Source organism: Lissotriton helveticus, chromosome 7 (genome assembly GCF_964261635.1).
Source record: "Lissotriton helveticus chromosome 7, aLisHel1.1, whole genome shotgun sequence".
NCBI classification, from domain to species: Eukaryota; Metazoa; Chordata; class Amphibia; order Caudata; family Salamandridae; genus Lissotriton; species Lissotriton helveticus.
In genome coordinates, this window is record NC_136068.1 from 1,388,885,758 (window position 1) to 1,388,904,120 (window position 18,363).

At 44.5% G+C, this 18,363-nt stretch overlaps 1 protein-coding gene across 3 annotated transcripts in view; it reads left to right on the top strand.

Annotated features, from left to right (window-relative positions):
- Nucleotides 1–18,363, top strand: part of LOC144770305 (ketosamine-3-kinase-like) — a 246,190-nt gene that overhangs the window by 90,795 nt on the left and 137,032 nt on the right. For all 3 annotated transcript variants that reach the window (XM_078654706.1, XM_078654705.1, XM_078654707.1), the window contains exon 4: nucleotides 14,988–15,070. In XM_078654706.1, the coding sequence (XP_078510832.1) occupies nucleotides 14,988–15,070 (83 nt within the window). The remainder of the gene's footprint in view (nucleotides 1–14,987; nucleotides 15,071–18,363) is intronic.

Below are 18,363 nucleotides of genomic sequence, written 5' to 3' on the forward strand. Positions count from 1 at the left end.
CTTCGTTGGTGGAGTGGGCAGCCATGAAGGTCACCCTGAGGGGAAAGTGTTTGGGGTTGGGCTGCGGGTTGCGACAACAGTTAGCATCAGACTTGCTTGACATAGAGAGACGCCTGTTGCTGTTGGAGTCTACGGCGGTGGTCGATGCTGGGGAATTGGCTTCCTTGGAGGAGGCGCGCCAGAAGTATGCAGAGCTACTTGATCGGCAGCGCTGCCTCAACTTTGCAGCGCACTCCACATGCCAGGGCCGATCGCTCGGGCCTCTACTCGCCTTGTTAATCAAACCGGAGCAGTTGGTTGGGCTGATTACGGCTCTCTGATCTTTGGATGGGAGACTTAAGCACACACAGTTAGAAATACACGGGAAGTTGTCTGCACATTTTACCCAGCTTTACAAGTCTGGGCAACAGGCCCCCGAGGAGGCGATACAGGAGTTCCTAGATGAACTTCCATTCCCTGTTCCTGTCGCTGGCGCAGCGAATGGCGCTAGATGCCCCGCACATGCTAGATGAAGTTAGAGGTATAATGAGGGCTTTACCATCTGGGAAGGTTCCTGGTCCCGACGGTTTTCCCCATGAATTTTACAAGGCATATGCTGACCCCTTGAGCCCACACCTGCTCGATGTATACGAGGACTAGTCTACACAAAAATTATGCCTCGGAAAAAATAATGAATTTATTTTCAGGAAAGAGAAAAATAAATTAACTCTTCCTCCTGGAATTAAATCTTATATGAACCTATTTATATTTTATGTTCATCTGTTGCCAAACTCATGAAACAAAAGAGATTTCTTAGTAGCTCTTATTTATTGTCATAATTTTTTTGATTACTGTTCTATTTTGTTCATAGACAGAAAAACTTAATTTACTACATATATATATATATATATATATATATATATATATATATATATATATATACACATCACATTTATAAATCGTTACAAGACTGTACACAATATTTACATTGACATACTAACACATATATTTTTTAACCTTTATATGTGTTATAGCCCATTTTTTTAAACAAAAGGATGCTTACTAAGATAGAACTAGTATTCCTATATTTACAAGATCTACCACAAAGCAAAAACAGGGGCCTAAAAGGTATACAATATTTGAAACTTTCTTATTTAAGCACTCCTTTTTAAATTATAATTATAACTTATACAGTATTATGGGTGTCTTGCCTGAATCATTCCCCGTCGTCGGAATGGGAGTCCCCGGTACATAAATAAAGTAATGTCCTATAGACATATAGAGAATAGAAGGCGTAAAGGCCTCACATTATTAACATATCCATGTCCTTTTGTAAAAAGGACCAAACTCTAGAAAAGAGCCAATCAGCTGTGACCTCCCTCTAGAACCCTCCTGGCAGGAGCCTCAGTCCCTCAGATTTTCTACCGCACGTTGTGCTAAGGGAGTCTCCACTGAGCTCTGCTCAGGTATGTTTCTTCACAGCTTTTTCCTCAGCATTTTGGATTATTTTCCAGTTTTTTCCTCAAGTGAAAGCTATACACTATGGCTGACACTCCAAAGAAGGGTCTCTTTAGGGCCTGTGGCTCTTGTGTCAAGAAAAGTCTACACATTGATGATCAACATAAGGACTGCCTTTACTGCTTATACCCAGATCATACTGCTAAGGACTGCAAGGTATGTCGAACCTTTTCAACTAAGACCCTTAAAGATAGAGAAGGACGCCTTCTAATCTGGCTCCAAAGGCTTAAGGACAGAGATAACTTGAATTCCTCTGAGGAGAGTGAGGGTTCTTCTGTCTCCTCAAGATTATCTCTGAAAAGACCAAGGGTGGCTTCCCCTGGCCCCTTGGACACCCCTCAAAAGAAGACATCGAAAAAGTCTTCAGAGGCTATGTCAAAAACAGCTTCTTAGAATGAGGTTCACACTTTCAAGAAGCCTGCACCGCCGACGACGACAATATCGTCGACGACATCTTCAGCGACGAAGAAAGCAGTGTCTCCTGCTTGTGTCTACGTCGACGACGGCGGTCTCGACGACGACGGCATTGTCGTCATTATCATCATCGATGACGACTCCATCGTCGTCAGTGGGTAAGACTTTATCATCTACAATAGTTATCAAGAAATCGTCGTCGACGCCTAAGATCCTGTTGATGATAGCCTCGCCGACGACAGCGTCAACGACGAGATCATCACCGTCGGCATCGACACCGTCGACGAAGGCCTCGTCGTCGAAGACACCGCCGACGAAGGCACCGTTCACGAAGGTGCCGTCGACGAAGACATCATCGACGAAGACACCGTTGACGGCAGGAACATCTATACCGTCGACGATGGCCCCGTCGACGACCGCTTCATCGACTATGGCAACAGTCGACACTACTCAGTCGACGATCTCACCGTCGGCTGGCCCGTCGACGGTGATTGATTCTGGCTTCCAAACAGCTTCTGTGCGCCTAAAAATCACCAGAAAGACGCTGACGCCGGAGTTAACTTCTCCTAGCCGTGTGAAACTATTACCACCAGCATGTCTCCTTCAAGATGAGGATTCTGATGACGGGGATATGTTCCAGATGGCAACTAGCCCCTCAGAACTGCATGTCAAATGCCAGAGCTCAGATGAGGGGGATGCTCAGGAAGAGGTAGTTCATCTACCACCTACACCTATGGTCTGTCTTCCAGCATCCCTAGTTACCGATCTGCGTTACCTCATCCAGGATTACAAGCAGAGGTTCCCAGAATCTCCGACTCCTCCAACTACCATGGCAGCTCCATCTCAAAGACCGCGACCCCCGCCCTTAACCATTCAAAAGGAACGGGTGGATTTACCAGATCCTCCATCTTCAGAAGAAATAGAAGAGGAGGAACAGCGAGAAGAAGGTGAATTGCAGGACGATCAATCTGTCCATGAGGACAGCATCTCCAGTGCCTGCAACCTCAGATTCTCCGCCGGTTGACATCGGCGGTTTCCATAATGTGGTGGAAAGGGCCGCTAAACGCTTCCAAATTACTATGGATTCCCAGGAACAGGACTGTTTCCTGTACGATTTCAAGGAACCTCTCAAAAAATCAACGAGGTCAATTCCTATTATTGAATATCTTTGGACACAGGGGGTTCAGATAATGCAGAATCCTGCCTCTGTTTCGCTAGTGATTCCTCGATTGGACAAAAAGTACAAAGCTCCAAACACGGCACCGGCTTGTCTTACAGGTCATCCTAAACCGGATTCGGTGGTGATGCAGGCGGCCCAAAAGAGCTCCAGAAATCCTTCATCTCCTTTATTGGCTCCACCTGATAAAAAGGGAAGAAAGTTGGACAACATTGGGAAACGGTTTTCCTCAATGTCAGCAATGACCGTCAAGGCAGCAAATGCCCTAGCGCTTCTGGGGTGTTATAATAGGCAATTGTGGGCGGATATAGCCCCATACCTGTCCGAATTACCTGACGCGTCCAAGGAGGATGTAAAGAAAATTCTGCTAGAGGGTGAAACATCAGCATCGGAAATTAAAGACTGTGCAATGGACGTCGCTATGACAGGATTCCGCCAGCTGGCTGGAGCAGCGGTTTTGAGGCACCAAGGATGGCTGAAAGCAACCTCATTCCGTCCTAAGGTGCAGACAAAAATGTTGGATATGCCATATGACGGCCAACTATTATTTGGCACCAAAATTGACGAGGCTCTGCAAAATATAAAAATGGACACTGATACTGCGAGAGCCTTGGGCACACTCCAATATAAAAATCAGTCCTTTCGGGGAAACAGAGGAAGAGGTCAGTCTTCCTACAAAGAGGCTTTCAATACAGGTCCTCTTATTCTTCCAACCAGAGTAGACCACAGTACGAGCAACGCCAGCAGCAACAAGGCCAACAATCCTCGTATGGAAAGTCGTCCTTTCGAGGTAGAGGACAAAGGAGAAACAACGGACGAAGACAATGACTTGTTTATAAAAAATAATGTCCAGCCAGTCCAAACCTCATGTCACTTATTAAAAATTGGAGCAGAAATTACCCATTTTCTGCAAAATTGGAAGATAATTACTATGGACCGTTGGGTCCTTCAATTAATACAATTCGGCCATTCTATGGAATTTATAAGCACCCCTCCTCAAACTCCGCCTCGCCCAATGCATCACAAAAACCTGGGGCTGCTTCTGCGAGATTTCTCTGTTATGCTACAGAAAGGAGCAATAGAGAAAGTACCTCCATCCCAAAGGGGGAAAGGATTTTATTCCCGTTTCTTTATGATCCAGAAAAAGAAAGAAAATGGAGACCAATCCTAGATATCAGGGCCCTCAACAAATTCTTGAAGAAGCTGTCGTTTCGTATGGTAACGATCCAGGAGGTCTTACATCTTCTGATGAAAGGAGATTTCATGGCGTCACTAGACTTACAGGACGCTTACTTCCATATACCAATTCACAGAAATCACAAAAAATACTTGGGATTTGCAGTAGCCGGCAGGCATTTCCAGTTCTGCGTCCTGCCCTTTGGACTCAAGTCTGCGCCCGCATCTTCACGAAATGTCTTTCCCCAGTGGCGGCATATCTCAGACAGCAGCGTCATCAAGTTTTTCCATATCTGGACGACTGGCTGATAAAGGCACCTTCGAAGACGCGTCCAGGTCTTCCAACGCCTGTTAAGTCTCTTCAATTGCCTGGGTCTCACGCTCAACCAGGAGAAATCGGCCCTAAGACCTTCTCAAACCATCAATTTCCTGGGTGCAACCTTGGACACACGTTCTGCAAAAGCGTTGCCATCTCAGGAGAGAAAAAACAAACTTCTAGCTCTGGCGTCTGGAGTAGCCTCGAAAAGAGTGTTGATGGTCCGCCTCTTAAATCCCTCTTGGGGATGATGTCATCGTGCATCCTTTTGATCCCTCACTGTCGTCTACGGATGCGTCCTCTGCAAGAGGCACTCTCGAGGCAGTGGATTCAATGCGCAGGGTCATTCGACGACCGCATAAAGGTGACTTCTCAGATGATCTAAGCTTTGCGATGGTGGATGTCATCACAAAACCTGTCTCAAGGATTGACATTCCTGCTTCCAGCGGCTCCTCATGTCATCACAACGGACGCCTCCTTAGAAGGTTGGGGAGCCTTCCTACAGGAACTGCAAATAAGTGGAAAATGGTCAGCTGCAGAGAAAAAACTCCATATCAATCTGCTCAAGCTGAGAGCGGTCTTCCTGGCCCTGCAGTCTTTCCTACCAAGGATCAAAAACTCCCTGGTGCTCGTCAGGACAGACAACACTACGACGATGCACTACCTCAACAAGCAGGGAGGGACGCGCTCGCTGACACTCTCTCGCGAGTCGCAGAAAATCTGGAACTGGCTAATAACGAACAATGTAGCCCTACTGGCGGAATATGTCCCAGGCATGGACAATGTACTCGCCGACTCGTTAAGCAGGCAGAAAACATCATCTCACGAGTGGGAGTTGGATCGGAAGATCTTCAACCAAATCTTCTCCAGATGGGGCACGCCACAGATCGATCTCTTTGCTACGAGGATCAACGCCAAATGCCCATACTTCGCAAGTTGGCATCCCCAGTCAGGGTCTCTAGGAAATGCATTTTCCATCGCATGGCGCAACATCTTTGCGTACGCCTTTCCGCCATCCCGTTGCTTCCCATAGTCCTCAGGAAGATGAAAGTGGAGCCTTGCACTCTCATTCTAATAGCCCCAACTTGGCCGAGACAGCATTGGTTCACAGAACTCCTCCGTCTATCCCTGAAACCGTCGATCCGTCTGAAGCAGTGTCCGTCTCTGCTCAATATGAACATCCGGCAAATTCAACATCCGGATCTGAAATCTCTCAAGTTAGCCGCCTGGCTCCTGAGTTCCGAGAATTTCAAAATTTGAATATTCCGCAGGACTGTAGAGACATCCTCGCCAGAGCACGAGCGGATAGCACCACCAAAACGTATTCCCTGAAATGGAAGAGGTTTGGTGTACAGGTCAAGGGATACACCCTCTCTCTTCCTCACCGGAACAAGTTTTACCTTACCTGTTACATCTGGCAAAGTCGGGCCTAGCCCACGCTTCTAATAAAGTCCACTTGGCTGCAATATCCCGTTATAAGAGGACTTCAGCGGGTCCATCCCTCTGGTCAAACAGGTTGATCAAACAATTTTTGAAGGGATTATACAGGTCTTTCCCTCCAGTAAGGATGTTGCCACCCACCTGGCGTCTGAATGTGGTTCTTAATCAGCTCATGAAGCATCTATTCGAGCCGGTGCACAGAGCTGAATTAAAATACATCTCTTGGAAGACAGCGCTCCTTCTTGCGCTCACCTCTGCAAGGAGGGTGAGTGAACTGCAGGCATTTACAATTCAGGATCCTTTTCCGCAATTTAAAAATGACAGGGTGATTCTGAGGACCAATCCGAAGTTTATCCCAAAAGTTCTGTTGGATTTCCACCTTAATGAGCCTGTGGTTTTGCGTTCCTTCTTCCCAAATCCCAGTACAGCTGCAGAGAGATCGTTGCATTCTTTGGACCTCAATCGATGCTTAAAATTTTACATCGACAAGACAAAAGCATTCAGGAAATCGAACCAACTATTCGTAGCTTACAGCAGACCTAGGAAGGGTCTCCCACTTTCTAAACAGAGTATCTCGCGCTGGATTTCTGCAGCCATCTCTTTTTGTGTCATGAACAAGCAGGACAACCACTACGCTCTAGGGTGCGAGCCCCCTCCACAAGAGCCATGTCCACTTCTATGGCACTTTTTGCAGGGGTGCCAGTAATTGACATTTGCAGAGCGGCAACATGGAAGTCGCCACATACCTTCACTAGGCATTACTGCCTGGACACAGAGCTTATGAAGGATGCAGCGGTGGAATACGCAGTACTACGCCATCTATTTCACTGAGGTGAGCCTTCTTTCATCCCTCCATCCTTCTCTTGTATGCACATTTTTTTACTGATACTTGTAGTTGGCATCTATGGGCTGTTACTAGTCGCTTGATATGTTATTATCTAATGACTTGTATATGCTGTACCATCCGAAATGTGCTCTCTGCATTGCTTGCTATTCTGATTCAGGCATGTGAATCTATGAAAAACACCCATAATACTGGAAAAGAAAAGCGTTACTTACCTGTAACTGCAGTTATCCAGTATTGGTGTCTTTCATAGATTCACATGCAACCCTCCCGCCTCCCCTGGAAGGACTCACCTAATTCTCTCAGTAACACGCCTACTTTGCTTAGTGCGTACGAAAATCTGAGGGACTGAGGCTCCTGCCAGGAGGGTTCTAGAGGGAGGTGACAGCTGATTGGCTCTTTTCTAGAGTTTGGTCCTTTTTACAAAAGGACATGGATATGTTACTAGTGTGAGGCCTTTAGGCCTTCTATTCTCTATATGTCTATAGGACATTACTTTATTTATGTACCGGGGACTCCCATTCCGACGACGGGGAATGATTCAGGCATGTGAATCTATGAAAGACACCAATACTGGATAACTGCAGTTACAGGTAAGTAACGCATTTCTTACATTTTTGGTGGTGTCTTCTTGAAAAGGTCGACTCGTTTCAGCCCAGTAACTACGGGCCTCATCAGGACAAGAGCTATTAAAGGTCCATCATAGTTTCCGGCATCCTGCACTTGCAGTTTGCATATGATTCCTACTGATGGCCACAGCAAGCAAAGTTTATTTAGTTAGGGTATTAGTAATTCACCGCTTCTATGTATATGGCAAAAAAAATGGTAAATGGACGCCCACGTATTCCCGTATAAGATGATACAAAATACACGTGGGATTCAGTGACTAAATATTCTCTTGTTTTCTTTCTACCGAGAGTCCTGCATCTGTGCCAAACACCATTCTCTTTCCATCAATTTTACAAGGCATATGCTGACCCCTTCAGCCCACACCTGCTCGATGTATACGAGGAGGCGCTCGAGACCCTCGCACTCCCAGCCTCAATGACGGACACTACGCTGAGTACGCTTCCCAAACCGGGTAGGGACCCCACTTCTTTGGGGGACTACTGCCCTTTGGCGCTCCTGAATGGAGATTATAAGATCTTAGCGGGTATCCTGGCAAATAGGTGAGCACCACTGATCCCACAATTGGTTCACCAAGACCAAAATGGCTTTGTACCGCCCCTTAACACGTCACTTAACATACACTGGTTATTCTGGGTGATGCGCTGTGCTGCGGAGGATTAGCCGATGGCACGTTGTGTTGGACTTGGAGAAGTCTTTCGACACGGTTAAGTGGTCCTTCATGTGTGCGGGTCTTCATCGATTTGGATTTGGGCCGTACATCTTAAGCCTTATTTCATTACTATAGGGGGCTCCTATGGTTCGGATAAGGCTAGGGACTCTCTTCTTCAACCCCATATTGATAGAACGGGGGACTCGCCAGGGATGTTCCCTTTCCCCTTTCCCCCATGATCTTTGCCCTGGTAATTGAACCACTAGTTATGGCTCTGCGAAACTCTGCACCGTAATGGGGAATACGTCTTGAGGATGGCATGCATGCGATTTCGCTTTATGCGGACAATATTTTGTTGTATGTTAAGGATATTCTAGCAATCCCACAAGTCATCCCTGATACGTGGAGGTCCTTTGCGTCTCTGTCTGGGTTAGGTGTGCACTGGGGTAAGTCCTGCTTATATCCCTTAAATCCTGGTATGGAAGATCCGGGTTAGGAGGTGAATGGGAAGGTTGTGCATTGGCAACCCGTGGCGTTCATGTATCTGGGAATCCGCATCTATCATAATGATCGGGATCTTATGGATGGTAACATCACTAGGGCGGTTACAGCGCTCCAGTCTCAGATTGAGTTGTGGAACATCCTTAACCTTTCGGTTAAAGGTAGAGTAGGGTTGATTAAAATGGTCATGGTGCCCATCTCCTTTATTATTTTTCTAATCTACTGCTCTACCTACCCGTGTCCTTCTGCTGCTCTCAGGAAAAGATTATTAGGGATTTCATGTGGAATAATTCATGGTGCAGGGTGGTGTTGACGAAGTTGTATCCACTACGGTCGGGGGGTGGGCTGGCTCGACCCAACTTGGAGCATTATTTCCTGGCGTGTCAAATTCTGTGGGTGGCAAAATAGGAGGAGGAACTACACTTATCTGACTCGGCGGAGCGTGACCCAGCCCCCCCCCCCATACTCTTTGGACAGGATCCTCTCCATATTATATCCTTGTAACAGATGGAATGAACCTCTTCCTTTATTGGTCCAGACAGCGCAGAAATGTTTCCACAGGGCGCTGCGCCTTACTAGACACGTCACACCAAAGGCACCCGTAGTTCCCATATTGGGTATGCCGACAGTGCAGGGACGAGTACAGGGTACGGACCTAATTGACTGGTTGGGGGCTCGTATAACCTTGCTAGAGGTCTATATGCAGAGGGCACATTACGGCCGATCCTCACCATTACAGATGACAACGGGGTTCCCCCAGGCCAAGTTCTGAATCATGCCTCCTGGATGGCCGCAATGAGGCGCTGGTGGGGTGACATTGCGCAGGAGCCTCCAACACAACTGCTCATGCAATACGTACATGTAATGGGTATGAGACACCATCCGGTGAAGTGGTTGAGGAATCGATCAGGCAGAATACCCTGGTGGACTTAACACTGGTGCAAGTTAAATGGGAGACAAACTGGGAAGGCCCTACTCGGAGGAGTGGTCGTAGTTTTGGAGAGTCCCACACGAGTCCTTAGAAACACCCGTTTTAGATTAAATAAATCCTACATTGTCCACAGGGCATATCTTTACCCTGATTAGATAAATAGATATTTTCATAGAACTGATGTGTGCTGTCAGCGCTCCAGGCTGGTAGATGCCGATCTTTTACACATGCTCTGGTCCTGTCCCGATCTACATGCATATTGGGAGGGGGTAAATAGCACGGACAGGGAAGTGCCGAGGACATGGGAGGTTTGCATCACTGGCGTATTTCCAAGAAGCACAAAAACCACAAAGCATCGAATAGGTTTCTTGATTTGAGTTTCATTGTGGCCAAACGATTAATTACGCGCAGGTGGAAGACGGAGGAGCCCCCGCCGATGAAGGCTTGGTTTCTTTCCATGCTGAATTGGGTGAAGGCTGAGGCGTTTTCCTTAGTGCGTGAAGATATAAAGGGCCTGCATAAATTCCCTATTTCCGCTGCATGGAATGCAATGCTATGTGCGTTACTGGGGCTGTTGGCACCGGAAGACCCTTTGGATATTCGTATTCAGGATTAATTATGTGTTATACATGGGCAGACTTATGGCCCGAGATATGCTTTGATCTGTAGACAGCGTCCCTTGTACCCCAAACTGTACTGTCATCACTCCTAGCAGTCATGATGTGCACCTAAATAATAACTGACAGGGTTCCATTTCACAGCTTTTGGGATCTGCGTTTCTTTGCCTACCTTTATGCGCTCCCGTTTCCCCTCCTACTCTTTCTTCCCGACAGACTGTGTTTTCACATTAGGTGTCATTCATAAGACTGTTTTGTTTACATAAGCAGACTGATGTGATATGGCGGAGTGAAGCCATAAGTTCTGTACAGATGTATTTGAAATGTAATTGCATAGTTGAGTTACAATGTACCACAACAAGATTAAACCGCATTAGGGATGGAGTAAGGAGGCTCTGTGATTTATGCGGTAGGCCAATTGTTGTTAATCAGTTGTACACCATTCTAATGATGTAACCATGCCGTTGAGCTACTGAGTCACAAATTGGGTATGGCTATCTATCTACTGGTTCTGTATGATAATTCCTATGATGATGTATTATTTTCTATTTATGCACAAAAACTTTAATAAACAAAAAAACAGAGGCATCAAGAAACAAAGGAGTGCTCAACAATTTCAATGCTTATACGACTTCAGACTGTTTGATGTGTTACTTCACCAACCTAGGAAGCACTTGGAGATGTCCAGCGGGGTGCAAGACTCTTTCAAGAAACAGTTTTTTTCCGCCAAACAGTAGCACTTTTCCAGCGTATTTTGCAAAACTCATTTTTAAAAGTTGAGACCGAACATTATTACAATGTTTGAAATATTAAAATATTTTGTGAGAAAATGAAATCCAACAGTTAGCATCGATTCTTGTTAAAATAATGGATGATTACCCTCAAGCTAGCAGCCCTCTCACCGGCCTTATCATTTTTTGGTATGTTCCCTATTAACAGCAAATTTAAGTACACATTCTGTACTTATTGTGCTGCTGAATTAAAGCAATTACAAAAAGGGGGTGGTGATGGACAAAGTATCTGAGTTAATCAGAACACTCCTACCCAGTCAACAGATCAGGGCTTGATCCATCACCGTTTTTTAGCTCACTGCACCATCCCAGTTCAGAACCGGGCTATATGCAAATTAGTCTGTCCCTGGCCCAGTGCATCATGGGAACAGGGCAGACCAAACTACCAAGCCAATTCTTCACTGGAAAGGAAACAAGCTTCCGGGGACCGGTTTCTGGCATTACAGCCGTCTTCGGCCCGGCTTGCTTGAATCCTGATGGTGCAATGAGCAAGGGACTCATGTCTGAGCATACCCTTCCACACTCACGGTGGCCAAAATAATTACAAAAAGGGGGTGGTGATGGACAGAGTATCTGAGTTAATCAGAACACTCCTACCCAGTCAACAGATCAGGGCTTGATCCATCACCGTTTTTTAGCTCACTGCACCATCCCAGTTCAGAACCTGGCTATATGCAAATTAGTCTGTCCCTGGCCCAGTGCATCATGGGAACAGGGCAGACCAAACTACCAAGCCAATTCTTCACTGGAAAGGAAACAAGCTTCCGGGGACCGGTTTCTGGCATTACAGCCGTCTTCGGCCCGGCTTGCTTGAATCCTGATGGTGCAATGAGCAAGGGACTCATGTCTGAGCATACCCTTCCACACTCATGGTGGCCAAAATAATTACAAAAAGGGGGTGGTGATGGACAGAGTATCTGAGTTAATCAGAGCACTCCTACCCAGTCAACAGATCAGGGCTTGATCCATCACCGTTTTTTAGCTCACTGCACCATCCCAGTTCAGAACCTGGCTATATGCAAATTAGTCTGTCCCTGGCCCAGTGCATCATGGGAACAGGGCAGACCAAACTACCAAGCCAATTCTTCACTGGAAAGGAAACAAGCTTCCGGGGACCGGTTTCTGGCATTACAGCCGTCTTCGGCCCGGCTTGCTTGAATCCTGATGGTGCAATGAGCAAGGGACTCATGTCTGAGCATACCCTTCCACACTCATGGTGGCCAAAATAATTACAAAAAGGGGGTGGTGATGGACAGAGTATCTGAGTTAATCAGAACACTCCTACCCAGTCAACAGATCAGGGCTTGATCCATCACCGTTTTTTAGCTCACTGCACCATCCCAGTTCAGAACCTGGCTATATGCAAATTAGTCTGTCCCTGGCCCAGTGCATCATGGGAACAGGGCAGACCAAACTACCAAGCCAATTCTTCACTGGAAAGGAAACAAGCTTCCGGGGACCGGTTTCTGGCATTACAGCCGTCTTCGGCCCGGCTTGCTTGTATCCTGATGGTGCAATGAGCAAGGGACTCATGTCTGAGCATACCCTTCCACACTCATGGTGGCCAAAATAATTACAAAAAGGGGGTGGTGATGGACAGAGTATCTGAGTTAATTCAGAGACTCTGTCCATCACCACCCCTTGTTGTAAATATTTTTGTCCACCCTAAGCGTGGAAGGGTATACTCAGATGTGAGTCCCTTGCTCATTGCACCATCAGGATTCAAGCAAGCCGGGCCGAAGACGGCTGAAATGCCAGAAACCGGTCCCCCGGAAGCTTGTTTCCTTCCCAGTGTAAGAATTGGCTTTGGGATGGTGCAATGAGCTAAAAAACGGTGTTGGATCTAGCCCTGATCTCTTGACTGGGTGAGAGTATTCTGCTTAATTCAGAGACTCTGTCCATCACCACCCCTTGTTGTAAATATGCTGAATTAAAGCATGCATAGATTTTAAACGGTCATGGCTAATTTTCACTATGGTTAAATCGCATGAATACCCTAAAAAGCGAGAAGCTGAAGTCGGAGTTTTTTTGAAAATGTAATATGATATACTTTTACATCAGCGCATAATTTATAATCCAACCAAAAAAGATGGCGGCCCTAACCCAATTCTCTCTTCTAATGTACACAATTTACCTACTTATTTTATTATCTCATATTCTTGTCCTATACTATTTCATGCTCATCACCCTTTATCTTCCATCTCTCCTTCCCTGTTACTCTGGCACTGTTTTGCTTTATTTTTCTTCTTTTCTTTCTTTTAATTTTGTTTGATCTATTAAACCATCCTTTTCCCTATGTATAAGATTTACTCATGCATTTCTATATTGTCAGTTATTATAAGAGATGATAGAGCATGCACTGTTAATCTTTTTCCTTGTTTGCAGTACTACGTATACATTTAATAATTTATCTATCCATTTATTCATGTATCACTGTTTTACATATGATAATTTCTTAATTACCTTATATATATTATTTATCTGTTTTCAATTCTCATATTATTAGTCTTTATTTTTACTGTTTCACGAATTTGATATTTATGTACTTTGTTGCATCATTCAATAAAAAATTTCAACACAAAAAAAACAGCATGGCTGCACATTCTAACAGTATTTGTGTAAGATTTACTGCGTCATTAGAGACATTTTTATTGAGGCTTTGACCGATAGCCTAGAGAGGTGATTCAATGTTGGTTGTCCATATGTAAAAAGGGTTCATCCCAAAATGGCATCAGTTTATGCAGTTGCATTTACTCTCCCTAGTAATGATTTAGTGCAACAAGAGAGCGTGTGACTAAAGATCATCATTTAAGATAGGAAAACGGCATTTGGTTTGGTACAGTTGGATTACCACTGGGATATAGTGCAAAAGATGGGTTTTGGACCTCATTTTGTAAACATTTGATGTGCTTTGTATAGTGTACCCCATGCTTGCTCTGCTAAAAGCCAAAAAATGTCCTCTGATTATCATAAAAATTCTAGTGTTCAGCAGATGTGCCCTTTATCCCGCATACATTTTGATTGCTTGTGAATGTTTGACTGAATTGTTTCACTGTAATGCCAATTTATTTTAACTTTTGTTTTCTCTTAATGGAGTTGTGTTGTGCCCTTTTGGTTGACCTTCAGTTGCTACTACTGTTCCATATTAATTGGTTATCTGAAGTCAGGGAATTAGATATTTGTTTATGTAGGGTGCTTCAGAGGTTCTCTGTACTAATTTAAGTACTTTTCCTACTGTCCTTAGTTATCTGATTTACTGTTGTATGAGGTTACAAAGAGCAGATCTATTTAGTTTCTGGGGGTAGGGTAGGTGTGTTCCGAAATTGAGATTCTCCTCTTGATTCATATGACACGGTCATGTTTCAATGATTTATAATGTTTTCCTGAAATATCAACCTCTTCTAGATGAAAGTCAAACTTGGAACTAGGAGTCATTGGTTAACGTTCAGAATTACCTCCGGTGGAATTTCAAGTCTTTTTTTTAGAATTAGCAGTGTTAAGTCCGTATAAGAGTTGCTAAATGTACCAATTTAGCTTCCAATAGGTACATATTGGTTTCCTCCAAGAAATTGTAAACCTTTTGGTAGAGATATTTTCCTGGACTCCCAAATGTCGTTTGGTAGTGAGTTAATAGGATACCGTGACATTACTTAGGCACTAGGGGAACAAAGCAGTGAAGGCAACTGACTTGATGATGATTTTGCTTGTCAGCCCATCGAAGAGAATATATATGTTCTGGAACATCACTCTTCCATCTGTTGTTGGAATGGAACAGTTAATAAGTGTCCTGGCAAAAACATAATCTCTCTTTTTCTAGTCTCGTTAAATGATTCAATGAAAATGTAATATCATTTATATTAGAATGACACTAATGTGTGAATTTTCAATTTGTATGTATCCTTGCACCACAGTTTATTATCTTTGCCAGTTGTGGAAAGAAATATAAAATTTTATTAAAGAACTGGCAAAATAGAACACTCATGATATATGATTATACTTTGTAGGTAAAGGAGCCAGCCAGTCGGATCTCCAGTATGTAGACAAGTTTGGGTTTCACACAGTTACCTGCTGTGGTTATCTCCCCCAGGTATGTTATAGTGTGGTGGATCCAGATTGTCCTGAGTTGTACAGTATGTTACCTGTAGAGGAGCTACATCGTCTGCCTTGGCAAAGCGCACTTGGTCAAACACATATATTATGTTTTCAGAGGCCTGGAACCAGACCTGAGGCAGTTAAGGAGTCACAGTTTCGCATTCAGTGGCCTAGATCTTTCATCATAGGGTCTCGTAACCTAGGGCCTGATTATCATGGCGGTGGGACCGCCACCGCAGGCCGTCCTACCGCCATCCACCCCACTGGGTCCGACCGCCGCATTAGGATGCAGGCGGTCAATGCCAGGCTGTCCGGGGGAAGTGCGGCAGTCAGACTCCTATTCCCTACAATGTGGCGGTGCCTGGGCACCGCCGTAAGGATTAGGATGTCCCTTTATGCCTGCCATTTTATGGCAGCTAAGCCACCATGTAAAGGCAGGCGGGAAGTAACTTTGGGGGCCCTTAGCAGGGCCCCGTTTCCCCCTGCCATTCCGCTATGGGGCCTGGGAGGCTCCTATGGTGCCTCCATAAACCTCCTTGTACCATGTGGCAGGCACCGCATGGTGCCTGCCACATAGTGCAGGGATGTTTCAAATGTGTATATTTTGTTTTGCGGTGTGTGCTGCAACCCACAGCACACACTGCAATGCAAAATATACACATTGCAACCACAGAGAAGGCGGTCACATCGTGATGCGGACAGCGGAACCGCCGACTTGTAGTCAGGCGGTCCTGCTTCCACCACAGTCCGACCAGCATTTTAATCGAGCACCTAGAATGTAATTTTACCTTTGTGCAACGAAGTTTGAAAAGCATCTCCCTTAACCCTTTCGTTAAGCCAGTCGGCCAACGGGCGTCACAAGCGCTACCCACGTAGTGCTGCGCACGTCTGTTGGACCACGCGGCCCCGCCCACTCAATGGAATGCCGCGCACCAGAATTGCAGCCGCGGGTAAGGCGTTCATAAACTGGTGTAAACACGTTGGTATTTTACAACCTGGGCTAAAAGTCACAGATATGAGTTCTGAAATCTAGAATGTGGACAGAGGAGAGAATGCAAGTCAGTGTGGTGTAGAAAAAAAAGATTTATAAAATGTACACAGATCTTCTTAAAATGTGTATTTTTATTCTTCACAGATGAAGTACCTGTCAAATAAGTAAAAACGTTAGGTCCACATGTACTCTGCGCTAAAATGGGGTCTAGGATGTTTCATCAAATATCCAAGTTCATTTGATCCAAGGAACTATTAGGACCTGTAGATGTACATCTTTTCATGTTCAGTACTAACAGACTGTTAAGAACTGTATTCCACCTACATTTCCATATTTTTCAAACTTTGTAGCAGGAAAGCATTCCACGTTGTTTTCAGATACACTATTATGAAAAATCAGAGGTAGTTTATGTTCGGAACAGTAACTGGTTTTGTGAGAGCGGTTTTCAAACAGAAAACACACTCCTTGGGCACCTCAGGCCTGATTTCTTTCCTTGTTATTTTGTGTGTACCATAATTAGACCCAGTGAGCTTTGCCATGGACAGCAGCAGATCCTAGACTTAACAGTAAGTGTTTATTTTAATGGATTTCAAAAATATAAATGTTTAAAAATAGTGCACCTGTTGTGAACGGGGTTGCTCTCAGACTCAAAGCCAACAGACCCAAGCAACCCATACTTTATCTATACTTTATTCTCTTTCCCGCTCTCTCTCAATCTCTGTCTTTCTTTTGCATGTGCTCTTTCTTTCTCTTTGGTCTCACTCTCCCCGTTATCATTCCATACCATTTATTTATTTTGGTGATTTTGTAGAGTGCAGCTAACACCCATGTAGAGGTCTCTTGGCTCCTAAGGAACGTGCCATTGCCACAGAAGAGACATGGAGGGCTTAAGTCTGTATCCATAGCAGTTAAATACACCTCAGCAGGATTGGTTCCTTCTTGATATGTAAAGGTATCATTCTCTTCGTGAGAGCCTTGTGTTTGGAAAGATTTGCTGTTCCATTTCTTCAGATGCAATTTAGAAACAATAAACCGTAGTTGTTCCATTGAGTTCAGTTATCTGTTTGGTACATGTTTGACAGTTCTTATGTTTAACGAGTACTTTTTTGTGCATAGAAAACCCGATGCTTTAAGCAGCCTCTTTAAATCGGATTCGCATCCAGTGCAAGTGGCGAAGTGCTTTGACAAATATGATAAATTTCCATGTGTTATAATAGAGTCCTGACTGCAGTACTCTGAATGTAGTGCTGCTTTACTATATACTTTTTCATAACCTCAAACAAAGGCAGTTGCCAAAGTCCAGTCTAGATTCCATAAAGGCATTACAGGCTGTCACCCTCGGAGAAGAGGCACTGTGTAGCAGTATGTGCTGTTAAACAGATCTTACCAGTGAACGAAATCTGCTTTGAGGTGGAAAGTTTAACATCAAGACAATCGCAGGGTTTCTGTTCAGAGTTCAGAATAAACGGGATGTTGGTCGTAGCTGCGTTCAGCTTTATAAAAAACGGAAACATCCATTCTTGAACTACATCTCAGGCAGCCTGAAGGATTAATCCGACCCAGATCATCTCCTTGAATGTTAAGGAGGATCTGGGTATCATAGACAAATATGTAATAAGTGAGGCGATAAGACACCTATGTAATGAGTAAGATGATAAGACCGTAATAGTCAGAGGTTTAAGCTAAAGATTAAAAATAAGGGCGGAACGGGTTGACTCTCCCTAGTAATGGCTGTGGCTCAGATGTAAAAGATCCAGGTTGTACAGATTATATGCTGTCTGCACGATACGATTTTAACCATAGTATTATGTTACCTTCAATTGAATAGGCGGCTAAGTGAGCGAGGCAAAGCAAATGGTTGATGGCATTGAATTGCCACCATTAGATCACCCTCTTTCTCATTTCTATGTAGCATTTTGCAGGTGTATCTTCAGATAGGCTTTGTGACATGTGCAAGAGAGCAGCTTTACAGTAAAAGAGACCAAACTAAATACCATAAAGGTCTTATCGATACTTCCAGGTATATTGAGTACACTCACACAGCTAACCTCAACCCACCGTGAATACAAATCAAGTAGCACTATGAAATAAGGTGTGTGGTGTTCACCATGAAGAAGTCCTACAATTTCTTTGAATCTCTTTATTACATTTTTTATTAGAATTTACATTGTGACACTAATACACTCTGTCAACATTCCATATAAAGAAAATGTTAAAGATTCAGGCTCATATGCTGTTCATATAGTACATAAAATGCTATCACACAGTCTACAATTAATGTCTTCAACAAGTATCTT